Raw genomic sequence first — 17954 nt, 5'->3', positions numbered from 1 at the left:
GCGCAACGCAGAAAGAAAACTTGCTGCCCTGCGTCAAAAAGAGAGAGCAGGAATGCGTCATATTTACCAAGATATGTACATTCCTGCTCTCTCGCTGCACGGATGCACTATGTGCATATACAATTTTGATGCATGCCGAAGTTTAGTTTTCTTGGTAAGTCTGGGAATGAGCCAAAATGCACGGGTGGATGTGTGGGAACACCCCCTCACCACCCATTTAACATCTTTCCGGTGCAGAGTAACACAAGACAGCGACTGGCGCGGCCTTGCGTTACTCCAGGTTTACCAAGCCACGCAGGGCCACGCAAGGTGGGTTGGTAACTCTGACTTAAGAGTGGCATTGCCCCTGTGTGACGCTAGGGTAACACATTACTTTGATTAATCTGGGCGCAGAAATTCTGCTGTCTCCTGAACCTAATGGTTTCTGCCAGATGTTTTGCACATAACCTATAGAGAGGTCAAAAAGTTCTTCTGTTCAGTGGATTTGACATTGTTCATTGTTAAACATTATTCTCACTTATGTCAATTTGTTGTGCCTTAGTTTCCTGCTCTAGTTTTCTGTGTGTGGAAAGTGACCTGGTGGCTTCATGCCAGTGTGACACGGGTTCTCCAGCCTTGAGCTTTCATTTAACTAAGTACAGCATTAGGGAGTTGCAACCTTATTTAATTTCAACTGAACTAGTTGTAATAGAGTCACAGATTACAGTGGCTTAATTGTTGAAAGCCCACCGGAAGTAATGTGGCAACACTTAGAATTTTGGAGCCCAAATAATCAATATATTCTCCACTCAAGAGCAAAGTGTTGGTTGGAAACCATAAGGGGTGGTTACTGCCTATGGTAGAGTTTGCCTATTTTCCCAGACACTTGGGAGTCTGAGGCTTGTGGATTGCTTGAGCGCAGGGGTTCTAGTTTGTCATGTCCATGCTCTGCCTGATCAATATGAGCAGACCTTACATGAATGCTGACATCTAATTGGGCAGGGCCTCTTCTGGCTCCAGCTGGGCAGAATGTGGCAATTATGATTTGCCTTTTCGAGTCTCATACAGGTTACCATACTCTTCTCTACGTGCAACTCAATTCTGATGGTGCGTTATAAGCCATGAGTGACCTCGCTGCAGCGCAATCTACTTTGGCACTGAGCAGCTGTTATACTGAGGCCAGACGGGCTTGTTAGAGTTCACCTCTGATGTGACCAGCAAGCACCATGCTAATGGCAGAGGTCCCCATTCTCCACTCAAAATGGACATAGGACATTTTCTCTTTTCTCTATTTAGCACCACAGGCACCGTACGCAGATTCCATATAGTTCCAACACACTACATACAGTGTTATTTCGCTGTGCTTACAACATACATCACACTATCAGAGAACTGGGAGATAATCCTGCATCTTGATGACCAATGAAAGAGCTGTTCATGTTCAATGTGTTTGAAATTTCCAGGTCAAATATTGCCTACCACAAGAATTGGAAGAGCAGCTCTCATGCTAGGGGCTGTATTCGATTGATCAGTGCCATGCTGGAGAAGCAACGCCTATGCCATGGTCAGAGTAGTGTCTGCCAGCACTGTACTGGAAGGAGCATTTCTTTTGCCAAAGGCAGCCAAGAGATTCAGGTGGACTGTACAAGCAAAATAGATGTAACTCTTTGGAAGCTGCATACAGACTTGATACAGTGCTTTCAGGAGTGGAATTAAGTCTAAACATGCATTACTGCTGCAGTTATCTAGAAAACTTCTTACCCTGAGAAGACTGTGTCTGGACAAAGGTTTTGATGAGAGTGTCGGTTGCTTGGGTGTACAATGACAAAGCGTAGCGCAGAGACTGCAGGTCAGGACTTTTCTCCAGGAATGTCTTCTTCAGACCGACTCCTCCGGCATGGAAGTATTGCTGGAGAATGAAGGATGGTAAGATTTAGATTGAAGCAGGAAGTTATACATGCTTGGAGCAATCGGGCATGTGGCAAATGGGCACCACAGAAAACCAGGTTCATGGCAACTAGGCTAAAAGGTGATGAAAAACTAGGATCTTTGAGGGGAGTGACTGGATTTTGCAAGTTACCTAATTCCTATGGAGAGGTAGGACTGTAGGTTGAGAAATAAATGAGGTGGAATGCACGGTCAGAATTGCAAGGAAAGCCTAGAAACAAATTCAGTGCAGAATGCTTTAACCAGTGAGGGGTTCCCTATGGGATTCATGCAACACGATATGCGATCTAGAGATCTACGTGTAATTCAGAATCTCTGGTGGAACTCAAGGATTCCGGCCTGCCAGGCCTTAAAGGAAAACCAGGTGTCAATATGGAGGTCAAGATTTAAGTCACTGATATCTAGGGTGAGGTCTGGGGGTTTATGGAAATCTGGAGTTAGGGGTAGGTGGTTGACTGGGAGTTGGAATGATGCACATGGACAAGAAGCTCTTCCTCACCTTTATTGTGTCCAAGGCCAGCTCCACCACTGCACACTGCTTCGGCGTCAGGCTCTTCGCCTCCTCCCGCACCATATGATCCTAGAACACCACATTTAATTTGTTTAAAGTCTGGTCATGCAAACTACACATACTCACACTAAACAAGTACTTCTATACTCATTTACGGAAATTGTATACTGAGTCTCTCTCTGCTTCTTGGCCAATCCCTCAGCAGATAAGATTTACTCATCTATCTCAAGATGATTTTGAAAATAGACAAGAGAGGTCAGAGCTAAAAACAAAAATCATTGTTAACCTCTAGCACCTATGGCCGATCTCAGTCTGAGCAGAGAATCTCAAGTCGTTGGCTTCAGAAGGTGGCATACCTCAGTAATCAACCATTTTGGAGTAGTGAAATATACATATAGCAAACACACATGGCCGGTTTATCTGCAATCCTACAATATATTAACCTATCAATACAAAACAGTGCAATCAGACAAGACTCAGCTGCTCCTATTTTCATCTTACTTAGCAGTAGTGATGTTAGCAATAGTATTTCAAATTTGCTTTTGTGTTCTAAATTTTCTGCAGCTTAAAAGAGTTTCTCATAACTTGGTGGACTCCTCGCTGAAAACTTCTATCCCCAGTATGGATATATCTATGTATACTACCTTCCTTTAACCACCGTCTGTGAACCCTAGGACCCGCACATTCCCCAGATCTCTGGAGAATGTACAAGAAGGACTAGTTCCAGGACAGCGAAAAGAGTCTTTGACCCAAGGAGACATTAAGGAGGTCAGCCCACTTTGGAAACCTCTGTAATGAAGCAGAGTACTGCAATTTGATAGAGACTATATCTATCCACAGATTCCTTACCTTTGAATTTCACAGGCGTCAGACTGGTTCTGAAAGATTTTTCGAACAGTAACCATGAGCACCGGTAGGTGGCATTGATCGGCAGCATGTCAGTCGTTGGTATCCTCTGCACAGGAGTGACATTGGGGTACCTTTATAGACACCTTCCAGGCACACTGGCGTCAGTTACTTAAAAAAAATGTCCACTCCAGAACTGCAGAGTCATTAAGTGCACTGACACTGGTGTGTTCAAACTAGGGCCCTGAAAGTGATCAGCCTAGAAAAATAGGATAATCAAAAGGGAGAGCAAGGGTTTTTAGGGGCGTGTCCTGTCCCCAAATGTATTATGTAGAATCAATGTGGACTGGCCCACTATGTGTAGAAGTATTCACTGCTATTTAGGGTCACTTTAAATAATGGCCTTCTGACTGGACCCGATGGGTCTTGTTTATAAACCCCTCGCACACCAACCTGGTTGGTGTCATGCTTCATCATCGGGGTCCAACCAGGCAGCCGAGTGACGCCTGGTTGTGCTTCTACGCCTGACTACAGCGGAGCAGGTGTCGTGCAAAAGTGTGATGGGGATGAAGGTGGATATTAAAAGATACCTCTGGGAATCCTTACCTACTGTTTTATTCTTGGCGGCCCAGGGTATTGTTTAAAATATGTGATGAAACTACAATTAGAAAAATTGTTACTAAGAGTTGACTTATGTGGTCGACATGTTTCAGTCCCTTCTGGAACAAGCATTTGCAATGCAATAGGTCTCGCATTAGGAAAGTTTGAGCTATTGGTATTGTAAATGACAATTTTTTTATTTATGTGTTGGTTTTGAAAATAGCAAAATTAATAGCTTCGTCATTTACAATGCTAATAGTTTTAACTTTCGCAAATGTGACACCTATAGCATTTCTAATGTAATATGTGTATTATTACATAAAGCGCTGAACGCACACAGGTGCCCGCGATTCATCAGGGATTTACAGAGAAGGGCGCAGGGCTGATTTATTCTACAGTTCCCAGGCACGGCCATGTGCAACATAAGTTCATGTTCCAAATAAAGGGTCCGACATTCAGAATCTCTTGAACTGTCCCTGTGAGGGCCATTGACCAGCAGGACCAAACGAGTAATGACTGTGCCAGCCTTGATAATGGAGCCCTCTTTTTGTAACAGCGAGCTTGCATGCTGATGTAAACAAAATGCTTTACTTACTCTACACCAACTAATTGGAACTTCTTTTATCGACCTTGATCGGGTGAAAAGCAATGATGGCACAGCCAGGACTTCAACTGGTGACCTTCTATGTGCATGCAGATTTCTGCAGCAGGTGCACTGGCTCACATATCTGTCTTAGTAGCAATTGAGGCACAACCGTTAAAATAAACTGTAAACAGCTCAGGGACACCGACTCCCATTTAATCAGTACTTCAGGAACTGGCTCGGATTCTTATGAGAGCAGAGGCTTGATGGATAACACGCGGAAACCTAGGTGCTGCCCTTGTTAGTCAGGTGCACAAGCTAATTTTTAAAATACATTGTTGGTTCCGTTTTGTGAAAATCGAGCTTTTGGGCTGAAATTTACTCGGAAAGTCAGCTGAAAATCAAAAGTTCAGATATGGATCTGAGTCGAGGCAGCAGCCATCGCCATGCATCTGCTACACGAGAAACCAAATTGATAAACATGTCGCTGAATACAAGCGCGTGCTGCATATATGGTAAGCGCTCACGTGCAAAACAAGAAGCCAACAAATGTTTCGCAGGCTGAGCCAGCGCTTCCGACACCGCAGGCTACAAACACGTTACCGGGTGTTGAAATCTGTACCGCCACAGAATCAATAACAAACTGTACCAAAGTGTCCAGTGGCGTGGCATAGCAATCAGGGACACCAGTTAGAGAAATAAAATACATGGTTCATCTGCCCTGTTGGCCTTACCTTCCGCAAAGCAGGTTGAGTTCGGCAATGCATGGAGTCCTGCTCCCTGAGGGCCTGCGTTCAACTTTACCTCAGAGGCAGCTTTCGGACGGGATCACGTGATGCTATAGTGTCGATTACATTAAATAAACAAGCACTAAGGGGTGTAAAAAATCCCATGGGAGGCAGGCGCCGCCGCGCTGCCCGCAGCGACCCGGAAGCTCTTGGCCGGCCGGCCAATCTGCTCGCGGCCGACCGGAAGTCCCGCCTCCCGAGGTCCGCGAGCTGCCGGCGCATGGAGCGCCCTGCCGTCCGGTGTAGCCCGGGTCCCCAGGAGGGGGCCGGGGAGAAGGAGGAGTGTGGCGCCTGTTGCGGGGCTCCTCTGACCTGAGGGAGCCCCGATTTAGATGAGGAGACGCCGCGCCGTGAGGAGCCCCGCCGGAAGAGCGCAGTTGGTGAGTGGGGCCCAGGGCGTGCGTGCCTGTGTGTATGCCTGGGGGGGGGGGTGGGGGGGGAGTGTGTGCGCGCGTGTGTGCATGTGTGCGCGAGGGAACGTGTGTGCGCATGCGTGACTGTGTGTGATTGAGAGAGAATGCGAGGTAGGGGATAGTGTGCCTGTATGTGTGCCGTATGCCTGCGTGTGCATGCGCGCGCCTGTGTGTGTGTGTGTGCGTGCGTGCATGCATGCAGAGGGGTGGGGGCTGCCTGTGTCTGTGTGTGAGAAAGGGCTTTGCGCATGCGCAGCTACCAGACGCTCGCTCCCGAGGTGAAATCTGACCTCGTCAAAGCGCGCGTCTGGTAGCTGTCCACATTCCTAAATACGGGCCACAAAAGGTCTGAAGCAGACACTCTCAATGCTCACGCATTTAGAGTAGGTCTGCTCGACCTAAAAATGAGCTGGACTTTCTTCAGGACCAAGGGTAAGTGAAGTGAGCGGCAACATTTAGTACCACGGGTGATTTTTGTCCTACACACGCGCTAAGGTGTGTGGAAAAAGTGAAAATTAAGATTAAAATATTGTACCAGATAAGGAGTTACTGAAGGTAAGTAACTTGTTCATTCTAGCCACAGATTCCTTACTTTTGAACAGATACCCAAGCAATACCATCCCCGAAGGAGGGTCTGCAGACAAATTAAAACTAGGAAGCCCTGCAGGACCGAACGGGTGACGTGCTCATCCCTGCGACATGACTGTTCAGGCAATAATGTTTAGTAAACATGTGCAGGGATGCCCACCTTGCTGCCTGACAGATATCCAGGACCAGAACTCCGCGTGCTAACGCAGTGGTCGCAGCTTTAGCTCTGGTGGAATCAGCTCATAACCCTTCAGGAGGCTACTTCTTTGTGCTTCCACATCTGACCCTTCTTTGCACCAACATACCCCACAAAGTGTTGGTTGCCCACCCGGAACTCTCGTGTGCAGTCAATGTAGAACGAAATGCTGTTTTTGGACCAGACAGTGTAGTCGCTCCTCTTCTTTGGAAGGATGTGGAGGAGCATAGAAGGTGGGCAAGGTGACAGATTAGCCCTGTGAAAAATAAATACAAACTTAGTGAACATTATCGGCGCCATCTTGCCCCTTTCCAGGCCCATTCGTGCGCGTAAGCGACAGCCATTTTGAGCACCATGGCCTCCCTGCCCCTCACTAATAGCCAGCGCGTCTCTCTCTCTCTTAACCTCGCAAGCATTCCCCCGCACGCTGACAACCCCCGCTCTCTCATGCCTCGGGTCATAAACCCCTCTTCAGCGCAGCTTCACCACGGAATCCCATCCTGTTCCCAGCGCGACACCTCCCCTCATTCCTTTCATGGCCTCAGATCCTTCTGATACAAACCCCTTTTTTCCTGTGCCCCCGTTTGTCTTCCCTGTTCCCAGGCCGCCACCTGGCTCTGCGGATACTGTTTATTACCCCGTACAGTAGGAAGCTTCCCCTCTCCATCAAAAGACCCCCGAACCGATCAAAGCCCCCACCCCATGAGATCCGATCAACCCCATGCATTCCGTGAATCGGCGGAATGCCCTGCTGTGCGACGACCATCACCTGTTGTGACCAGGGTGGGGAATCCAACTGTAAATGTGTGTGGGAACGGGTCTGAAGGGGAGATTCCGAGGATGTTCTTTCAAGTTCTAAAGTATTGCGAGAATGTGTTATGTGCAATAAAGGTCGTAAACCCTAGTATAAGAGGCCAGGCCTCAGAGATGTGGTTAGAGCACCTCGTGACGATACTTGCTGTCTGAATTGATGTGTTCTCCTCCGGAGAGAATAAAATCCTCGTTTCCCGCCTTCCAGTCTCCAGCGCCCGCTTCTTCATTGATTAATATTGGTGGGTCATAGAGGCGATACTGCCGGGCAACATAAAAGGGTCTTTGGTTACCGGTTGTCTTTGGAACCCTTTTTAACAATTGGCGTCCCAAACGTGGGGCCCATCAGCGACTCGTGGATCCAGTGGGAGAGGTCCCGACGACAGAGTGAACGACTGCAACGATCGGAAGGTACCCTGTCCGATAGACCCTCGTCTGACAGCCGATCATCCGAACTTCACTGGTTCCGAACAGACCTCTCTCGAGTGATCTGCGGTCCTGACTGGGAACCATCAGGAGTGCCACGAGAAGTACGAAGAGAAGAGGACGATCGGGCGCTGGATTCGGAAGACGAGAAACTGTCCATGCGGTCCGGGTAAGGTCGTGTAAACACGACGAAATTGCGATAGTGATAGATAATAGGAAGTGATTGATAATTGTTGAGAAAATACTAGTATTACTTTTTGTTAATTTATTGGAGATTCACTGTCTACAAACGGAGAAACAACAGGCTCTCCCTTTATAAACAGCGAAGGATAGGTACGCACCCGTCGGACCTATCTTTCTCCCCCACTGAACAATTGCCCCTTCCCCCCATTGATTAACTGTTATAGATTGTTTTCTGGAGATTCTCTGTCTGCAAACAGGGAAAAATAGGTCCCCTCTTTGCAGATAGCGAAAAGGTAGGTGACGCGAACCTTTGCGAGCCTACTTATTCTTCCCATTGACCATATTGATTTTTTATTTTTGACCTAATATTGATTGCTCAGAATTGGTTCATGAGGTATTCACTACGTGCAAACAACGTAGAATAGAAATATTCTGTCTAGTCTTTGCGCGCAGTGATAAGATAGGTAGTGCTGACTATTATCCCATTGCGATCCGTCATGCCTGTCTTCTCCCCACTGGTCAATAGCCTGTTTAACCCGGACCGCTTATTAGAGATGAACCATCCGGCTCCGCTGGAAGGCACCCCTAATAAGGACATGTTCATGAAGCATGGATTAATCGCTATAGCCTATAGTGAGCTGTGGCATAAATATACGAAAAGGGATCGAGAAAGACAGTGGCCACTGAGAGGATCCTTTGATCTCGACAAAATAGAAACAGTAGAAATAGCCCTTCGTAGGAATGAAACAACACCTATTATGCTCGATAGTCTCGGTATGTGGCGCAAAGAAGCCACGCAACGAAGGGAAGGCGACGAATTTAGAAAAGGTGAAGGGACACGACGGACAACCCTCCAAACGTCTAGTAGGCAAAGGGAAGGACCAGCGATGGCACAGCCCCGAGGAGTAGACATGAAAAGCGAATGGTGTAAAGGGATGTGCCGACAAGCCAACCCCGGAACACAACGACCCGAAGGTAATCCCCCGACATTACGCACAGGACGGACAGATTTAAAACAAAACCAATGTGCTTTCTGTAAATGTCTTGGACACTGGAAAGCCCAATGCCCGACTCTGCAAAGCATAGGTAAGAATGGAGGGTTGACAGAAAGGACGGACCGACAGAAAGGAAAAAGACGTGAGATAAAAACCAATCAGACTAGTGCAGACAGAACAGACAGGACCACCCCGTTCGATTATGCTCGGTGGCACAGATTTCGTCAGACCAATTTTAACGACATGTTAGAGTTCTGGGACTGATTGCTCTCTGTTGCTCCCCCACTCTGAAAAACAAACACAACTGCAGGCCAGTGTAAACAACCCCCCGTTAGAGAAAAGATTCAAGAAAGCCAAGCGTCTATTATATAACTTAGGATTTAATTACGGTAAAACACACAACCAACAGTAAATAGAATAACTAGTAGAACTCTCTAAAAAGCAAACTTGACTAATAGGAAAAATACAAAACATGTTATGCTCACTCCGGAAGTCCTCGAAATGTAACAGTTCGATGGTCCCGCCCATCCGAAACACATAGCACGTGTGGGGCGGGGCCTGCCAGCAACCATGAGCCCAAAAAGAGATTGCTGGCGAGAAGGTACTGGAGACCCCACACAGCGGGCAATGAAATGGTCTTCCCATATTGCCCTTCCAGGGATGGCGTCCCCCGGACCGCGAGTAGGGAGGGGGCGGATGAAGGTGACCCCCTCCCTTGTATCTCCTGGTCCGGCCATCACGAATTCCTCCATCGAACGGATGCAGGGTGGGCAGGGAGGAAGAGACGACGCGGACGAGCCTCTTCCACCTCCACAGGTAGGAGGCTTCCCTGCCCTGGCCCGACACCGATGTCCTCCAGCCGGGCGACGGCCATATTTCCGCAACACAGGACACACAATGCCCGACTCGTATATTTTCTCAGTACAGGATATACAAGACCCGGCTGGTATACTTGCGTGGTACAGGACACACAATGTCCGATGGGCATATTTACGGAGCACCGGATGTACAGTGGTCCCCCAAGAGTCGGAATCAGGGGTGTAGGGTGGTCATCATGTGCGCCCCTGATTCCAAGGGACGGTGTAGGATGCGCCAGGAGAGGGAGACGGCACAGACGAGCCTCCCTTACCTCCCCAGACGAAGGCTCCACCGCTGCACCCTGGCGCCCCGAACCAAAATGTCCTGCTCCAACCGCATGATGCTCTGTTTTTCGCCATCACAAGAAGTTTTCCTCCACTCCTGATGGATACGGCAAAGGTTGCTGCAGGGCCTCAAAATGGCGTCTGGGCCCTCGAAAGGCGGGTCTAGGCCGCTGGAGTAACTTTGTCCGAAATTGCAACTCGGGCGCTTGCCCACCTGGGCGCAAGCCCCCACCATCGACAAACATCCCCTCGACTTTGAAGATTCTACCAAAGTCCCAAGAGCCCTCGGCCCCTTTAGGCTTCCGGTGAGGAACAGTTGCATTGATCTCAAATGAAATAACCACGGCACAGCAACAAGATGGCGGTGCTCTCGTGTCTGCATCAGCTTCCGTCTGAACCACCCAGGAACATTATGGGCTAACGAACTCGAGCAAGTTCCGGCTGAACCTCAACATGACCTGGTAAGAGAGACTTTACCCCCTCCCTCTCTTGATTGACGGTCCACACCACCAGCCCCCTTTGTTAGCACAGTTTTCTTTTGGACTACCGAAAGGGACTCTGGTCCAACCGCCAATTGGCGGGGATATTTTGCCCCTGATGCTACTTCCGGACTAAACCGGCCTCGCCCAAAATGGCGCTGGTATCAATGGAAACTAACGGATGCCTCGTGGTATTCCTTAGCTAATGAAACTGGATGTACTAAGATATATATATATATATATATACGAACCATTGCGCACTCGATGTTAAAGGGAGGAGGGTTCACTTGGCGAACATTTAAGAAGGGTTCCGTAAAAATGTTGATTTCAATGAACAATTTATTTTTGATATTTGTTGTAACTGATACATAACGTCGCTCATGATGCACGCCCGCGGTTTTGCATTTAGGAAATGTGATTACGATGAGCTTGACTGTGTTTCCATCTATGAACTGAAATGCCCCTGATTCCTTCGTCACGCAATGAAATGTTTTTGGTTACTTACAAATAATTAATTAGACCTTTTTTACATGTTCTTGTACTACAAAATAACCCCCTACTGTATGTGCTTCCATCGACGACATGTCAGGCCAAAATATGAATTGCGCTCTCACATTTTACGTACTGAATAATTCTACAAATAAAAGTCTTAAAAGCTATGGATAGGCATCGCGTACTTTTGTAAATACGGGTATCGGTGGGAGGGTTTTTCTGTGCGCAACTGTTCTGCTCTCTTTTTAAGGTTATCCGAGAAATGGTTGTTCGGCCCTGGGTTGATGGTCAAATCGAAGGTATGAAACGCTGCCTCCAAGATATGCGACTAAGCTCAGGAACTGACGTATGAAGAAGGACCTCGACTTCAGAGAGTGGGTAAAGTAAAATGGTGTGATTGATAAATTGTTATAAGGATATGGTGGTCGAAGGTACTAAGGTACAGTTGAACGAAGAACTGGTATGCCTTAAGAACATCACAGCTTTGGGAATGATTTAGGGACCCCGATGACCGGATACATCTACGAAACCGGGTACCTCGCGCTAGGCACCTCCGATTCCTCTTTTTAGCGTTTTTCACTACACACGATCCTTAATGCCATCCTCGAACCTCCCCATGAACCACCTATCACATTGCCTGCCCCCATGACTTTAAGAAACCAGAACCCTAAGGGATTATATCCCGAAGAGACAAGTACGAGTATGTGGTAAGTAAAGGATTTTCGTGCCCTTACATTTGATGTGTTCGAATGTTGTCCCCCTACCTCCCCTATTTCTCCCCCCTTTTTCCTCTGCAGGTTACATTAGAATCCCGATTAGAGTATCATAAGGGATCTGGAACCACGTCACGCCCGATGCATGAAGACGGACTAGCGCTACAAAATGGCACAACAAGGACGCTCTCACGACCTTTTTACCAAATCTAACGCTTTTCTGTCCCAAAACTGCATGCTTCCTACCTCCTAACACAGACCCGAAACGTCTAACGTTGGGTAACGCACTGAATAGCCCAAACAATACACGGTCATTCTCTATGTCACACGTGTACTGTTCGGCCTATTGTCTCTCTCTCTCTCTCTCTTACTCTCTCTCTCTCTCTCTCTCTCTCTCTCTCTCTCTCTCTCTCTCTCTCTCTCTCTCTCTCACTCACTCTTCCACCCCTCCACACTTTCCCTCTTCCTAGCAACTGGCACCTAATTGGCGAACCTGGTGCACCTCCTGATTGGCCCCAAATACCACAAGTATTTGCGCAAATTTGTCCTAAATAAAATTGTATTGGTACCACGTTACTACCTCTCCTTTTCTACTAAAATATGGATGAAATTTAAATTGGCCGATAGGAAAGGGACAGGTAAGACGACTAAGGTTCCCTAAATTTGACCCACTCTCAGGGAACTATTTGTCAGTGGCTCCTATGATAAAAATGTGTCTGTGGTAATGCGACCATCCCCATTGAAAATTGTCTCCGTACCCCAAGCTGTAAGAAATGATCGAGACACCCCCATCTACCCAAAATGCCCCCAGTTTGGTATCCATAAGATCCCTCCTTCCCCGAGGATAAGTTTAATAATTATTGCAAACCACCCCTCCCGAGTTTTTGTAGTAACCAGGTTGCGAGGATTTATATAGAAAGTTAGAAGGATGTGTGCAAAGTTGAAAATTAGATTGAAAAACGAAAGAACTTGTTGCAGTAAGCATGGTTGAAAATAAGATGCTTTTATGTAATGCAGACTTGTTTAGCCTATGTTCATCCCTCAGAAGGATGCCTATCAGACTATGGTGAATAGCACGTTGCACTTTTTGTAAAATACAAGGCCCTGAAGACCAGCCTAGCCTTTCAAGACTTGTACTAGGGAAATGGGTCTCTGCCAGAAGAACTGACATCTACTATACTAGACATATGACAAATGAACGAAATAATCATCAAAGCGCCAAAGAATTAGCAAGCGAAAGGAAATTGTAAGGAATCCAGCAAACCCATCATCAATTGTTTATACGTTAGCCGCAAGAATCTCCAATGTAGCGAGTGCTTACCCCAGTTGCTTGGTGTTGGGAGAGAAATAGACTTATGTAATTACCTTTTTCTGCAAAATCTCTAAAGACTGTCTTTTCAAAACTCATTTAAGGGTATCACTGTCGGAGGAGAAAGAGACCGGATGTGGGAGCACGCGGCCTGACTGCGGATTGTGGAACATCAGCGACGGAGGCCGAGGCGAGACCACAGCAGTAAGGAGTCGCAGGACGGGGCACTGTTTCAAACAAAGCTAAGGAAAGGGCTGACCTGAAGCCCCTGCTCTATGATCAACGTGTGCCAAGAGTCCCCGCTCTCTGAACATGGTTACGGACTCGCCTGTCGCAAACTCTCCGCCTCCCCCTGATCTGTCCCCGACTTGGCCTTGCTCCATCCCCTCCTCCTCCGACCTACCATAAGGACTGTTCACACCCGCACCTTTCCATCCGAACTCCCAAATTCCTCCAAAACCTACTGAGCTACCCAGAGAAGAGTACTCCCTGCGTCAGAAAGGGGGGGAGCTCCGACTAAGTAGACCACGAACTATGTTAAATCCCAGAACGGTGACCTAGAACTCCACCAAGGGTCACCCCCGAAGAAAAGATAAACAAAGTCTGTGGTTCTGCCCGCTACCAAGCACCTTGAAGATGATGGAAGCAACAGGAAGTGCCCACCACAGAGACTCAAGGAACGAACAGATCTCACAGTTCTGGAACAAATTGCATTTTCCATTGCAAAATCTGTGCTCTGCATTACGGAAGAAGATGCACCTGCCCCAAAACCGTAACGCATTGCTCCTATGAGGCCTGGCGAAACAAGACAAAATGTACCCCTGCCCGCAGACCTCCAACGACTCAATCCACATGAACATTCCTGTTGATGGACCGAATTGTAATCCAGGTGCTTAACAGTGCCAACAGAAGATGACAAAAGACAACGAGAACTCTGATATTTTTACTGTCTCTCCTTTCTCTCCCAAGCACCATTGGACTGACTATGCACTCGCCGTATACAAAAAGGACTTACTCATATGATAACTTACCAGTTCTTATTCTATGATCTGTACCCAACGCCCTCGCTACGTAATTCTAGTCTGATATTGCATTACGATGACTTTTTCCTGCAATCAACTTAACGATGAACCCGCCTACTAACTGATGAGATTTTTCAATATGATGTTTATAATGTGATGTTTACGTACAGTTCTTTCACCTAAGTCCCCTCTCCCTTACTTATGATCACTGCATATAGGGGTAGATAGGAAATAGGCCAGCAAGATGTCTTGGAAATGTTAAAGGGAGGACTGTGAAAAATAAATACAAACTTAGTGAACATTATCGGCGCCATCTTGCCCCTTTCCAGGCCCATTCGTGCGCGTAAGCGACAGCCATTTTGAGCACCATGGCCTCCCTGCCCCTCACTAATAGCCAGCGCGTCTCTCTCTCTCTTAACCTCGCAAGCATTCCCCCGCACGCTGACAACCCCCGCTCTCTCATGCCTCGGGTCATAAACCCCTCTTCAGCGCAGCTTCACCACGGAATCCCATCCTGTTCCCAGCGCGACACCTCCCCTCATTCCTTTCATGGCCTCAGATCCTTCTGATACAAACCCCTTTTTTCCTGTGCCCCCGTTTGCCTTCCCTGTTCCCAGGCCGCCACCTGGCTCTGCGGATACTGTTTATTACCCCGTACAGTAGGAAGCTTCCCCTCTCCATCAAAAGACCCCCGAACCGATCAAAGCCCCCACCCCATGAGATCCGATCAACCCCATGCATTCCGTGAATCGGCGGAATGCCCTGCTGTGCGACGACCATCACCTGTTGTGACCAGGGTGGGGAATCCAACTGTAAATGTGTGTGGGAACGGGTCTGAAGGGGAGATTCCGAGGATGTTCTTTCAAGTTCTAAAGTATTGCGAGAATGTGTTATGTGCAATAAAGGTCGTAAACCCTAGTATAAGAGGCCAGGCCTCAGAGATGTGGTTAGAGCACCTCGTGACGATACTTGCTGTCTGAATTGATGTGTTCTCCTCCGGAGAGAATAAAATCCTCGTTTCCCGCCTTCCAGTCTCCAGCGCCCGCTTCTTCATTGATTAATATTGGTGGGTCATAGAGGCGATACTGCCGGGCAACATAAAAGGGTCTTTGGTTACCGGTTGTCTTTGGAACCCTTTTTAACAGCCCACATGAAATGGTGAAACCGCTTTTGGCGACAAAGAGGCCCTAGTGCGAAGCATCAGTTTGTCAGGGTAAACAGAGAAAAATGGATGCTTGGATGACAAAAGCCTGCAGCCTGCTCATCTCCGGGCAGATGCAATTGCCATGAGAATGGCTGCTTTAATTGTGAGCAGCCAGAGGGGACAATTGTGCAGAGGCTAGACAAAAGCAGACATCAAGAATGTAAGAATCAAATTAAGGTCCTTTTATTATTCCACTGAGACATAATAAAAGGCGAAGGGGGAAACATATGTACAAGGCCCTTCAAAAATCTTTTTACAGTATGGGATTTAAATAAAAAGGGTTGTTCAGGCAGCCGCAAGAAAGCAGACAGAGCAGAAAGATAACCCTTCAGAGTACCCTGCTGGGCAAGGGTAAGAATAAGAAGCACAATATCAGAAAGGGAGGCAGAAAGCAAATAAATGGACTTTTCTGTACAATAGGATACAAATAGCTTCCAACCTCAAGTGTTTACTGTCTTAGTGAAGGAACACCTGGCTGCCAGAATAACCTCGCAGACTTCGGGAGGAAAATCGAAAGCTGTCAACTGCTGCCGCTCAATCTCCACGCAAGAAGGCGTAGAATTGACAGGTTCGTGTGGAGGACCCTCCCATGCTGCTGTGACAGAAGATCCTCGAGAAGGGGTACCCTGAATGGAAGATCGGGGGCCATGATCAGTAGCCGGGGATGCAAACTCTGAGCCCAGTCCAGAGCCAAAAGGATGACTTGGCCCCAGTCGTTCCTGAGAACTCTGCGCAGTAGTGATATGGGCAGAAAGGCGTACAGGTGACCTGAGCTCCACTCGAGACAAAAAGCATCTCCATGCGAGTGCGGCCATGGAAACTCCAGGGCACAAAACTGCTGATATTGCGCTTTCTCCGCAGAAGAGAACAGATCTAACCAAAGCTCTCCCTACTGCTGAAAGAAACCATGCACCACCTCTGATTGGAAACACCATTCGCGATCTGCTAGGCATGGACGTCTGAGTTTGTCGCGTGGCATTCAGGGAACCTGCCAGGTGTTGAACCACCAGGGAAATGCGCTGCTGTTCCAGCCATGCCCAGTGATGCAAGGCCTCTTGACTAAAGGTCCATGACCTCACCCCAACCTGTCTGTTGCAGTACCACAAAGTGAAGGTGTGTTCTACGAACTCCTGTACAAGCCTTCCCATGATGGACGGTAGAAAGGCCTTCAATGCCAATCGAATCGCTCGCAGCTCCAACAGGTTGACGTGGCACCCAGTCTGCTGGAGACCAGAGTCGTCTGATCTCCACTTCTCCCAGATGAGTGCCTCATCCCAGGAGTGACGCACCTGTCACTACTGTGAGATCTGATTGGGGAAGGGAGAGGGGTCTGTCTCTGACTCAATCGCGGTTTGTTAGCCACCATTGCAAATCCTTTGCAGTCCTCTCCGAGATCTGGGCCAGGTCAGAAAGATTCCCATGATGCTGTGCCCACTGGAACTTCAGGTCCCACTGCAAAGCCTACATATGCCATCTACCTTGTGTGACCAGCAGGATGCAGAGGCCATGAGGCCCAGCAGCCTCAGAGTCAATCTCAACTAAATCCAGGATGGAGGCTGTAACATCAGTATAATAGCCTGAATATCCTGGACTCGCTGCTCAGGACGATAAGCCCAAGACTGCATTGTGTCCAGAATAGTTCAGATGAAAGAGAGCACCTGAGAGGGAGTCAGGTGTGACTTCGACACACTGATTGTGAACGCTAGCAAATACAGGTCTGCCGTAGCCTGGAGGTGGGAGACGACAGTCTGGTGTGACCCCCTCCACTCCCCCCCTTCAACAGCCAGTCATACAGATGGGTGAAGACCGACATCCCTGATCTCTGCAGATGAGCTGTAACCACCGCCATCATTTTTCTGAACACCCAAGGAGCGCAGGTAAGGCTAAAAAGCAGCATAGTGAACGGAATTTGCTTGTGGCCTACCGTGAACCACAGATGACGCCGGTGGGACCCGGCAGAACGGGGATATTGAAATAAGCGTCCTGTAAGTTCAACACTACCATACAGTCTTTTGGATCGATGGCACACAAGACCTGAGCAGGTGTGAGCATTTTGAATTTCTCCTTTTTGAGGATGAGGTTGAGGGCTTGGAGGTCTAGGACAGGACAAAAGCCATTGTCCTTTTTGGGGACCAGAAAGTATCGGGAATAACAACCACAGCCTACTTCTGGCTCCGGAACCCTCTCTATGACTGCAAATGGTAGAAGTGATGGCAGAATCTGCCACCAACTGGATGCCCATGATCTAAAAGGGCAAGATTAGAACGGTTTGGAGGTAGCAGCTGCAGGGGGGAGGTGTGGGGGGGTGGGGGTGGAGAGCTGGACCAGATCACTGGCAACCTGAACCACGAGGCCGGTAGGACCCGCGCACTTGTCCATGCAGAGGCTGGGAATCTTGAACAGCTCGGTGGCAGGGATAGGATTGGCTTATTTGAAAACCCGAAGCAGCGAAAGGCAGACCAAGGATGATGTGGGGCAGCCAAGAGGCCCAAGGACTTGGCCGTAGCCTGCAAGTCCTTAAATCACTCCAGCGCCAAGTATGCCAGGGGCTCCGAAGAGACGAGTGCCATCAAAGGGCAGGCCAATAAGGGAAGCTTGAACATCCCCCCCAAGAAGCCAGTTCTTATCAGCCTGGCGTGGCGCCTGAAGGCCACTGTTGAGGAAACAGCTCTGCCAGCGATTCGGTCGTGTCCAGACCACAATGTGTCGTGAACTTTGCTGCATCTCT

General features: G+C 48.2%; 1 protein-coding gene across 3 annotated transcripts in view; it reads right to left on the bottom strand.

Annotated features, from left to right (window-relative positions):
- Nucleotides 1-17954, bottom strand: part of LOC147673314 (protein unc-13 homolog A-like) — a 182282-nt gene that overhangs the window by 36813 nt on the left and 127515 nt on the right. For all 3 annotated transcript variants that reach the window (XM_086947142.1, XM_086947144.1, XM_086947143.1), the window contains 2 exons: nt 2426-2506; nt 1741-1888 (listed from right to left, as the gene is read on the bottom strand). In XM_086947142.1, the coding sequence (XP_086803268.1) occupies nt 1741-1888; nt 2426-2506 (229 nt within the window). The remainder of the gene's footprint in view (nt 1-1740; nt 1889-2425; nt 2507-17954) is intronic.

The sequence above is a fragment of the Lissotriton vulgaris genome, chromosome 12 (genome assembly GCF_964263255.1).
Source record: "Lissotriton vulgaris chromosome 12, aLisVul1.2, whole genome shotgun sequence".
NCBI lineage: Eukaryota > Metazoa > Chordata > Amphibia > Caudata > Salamandridae > Lissotriton > Lissotriton vulgaris.
This window is presented reverse-complemented; position numbering and strand designations above follow the sequence as displayed.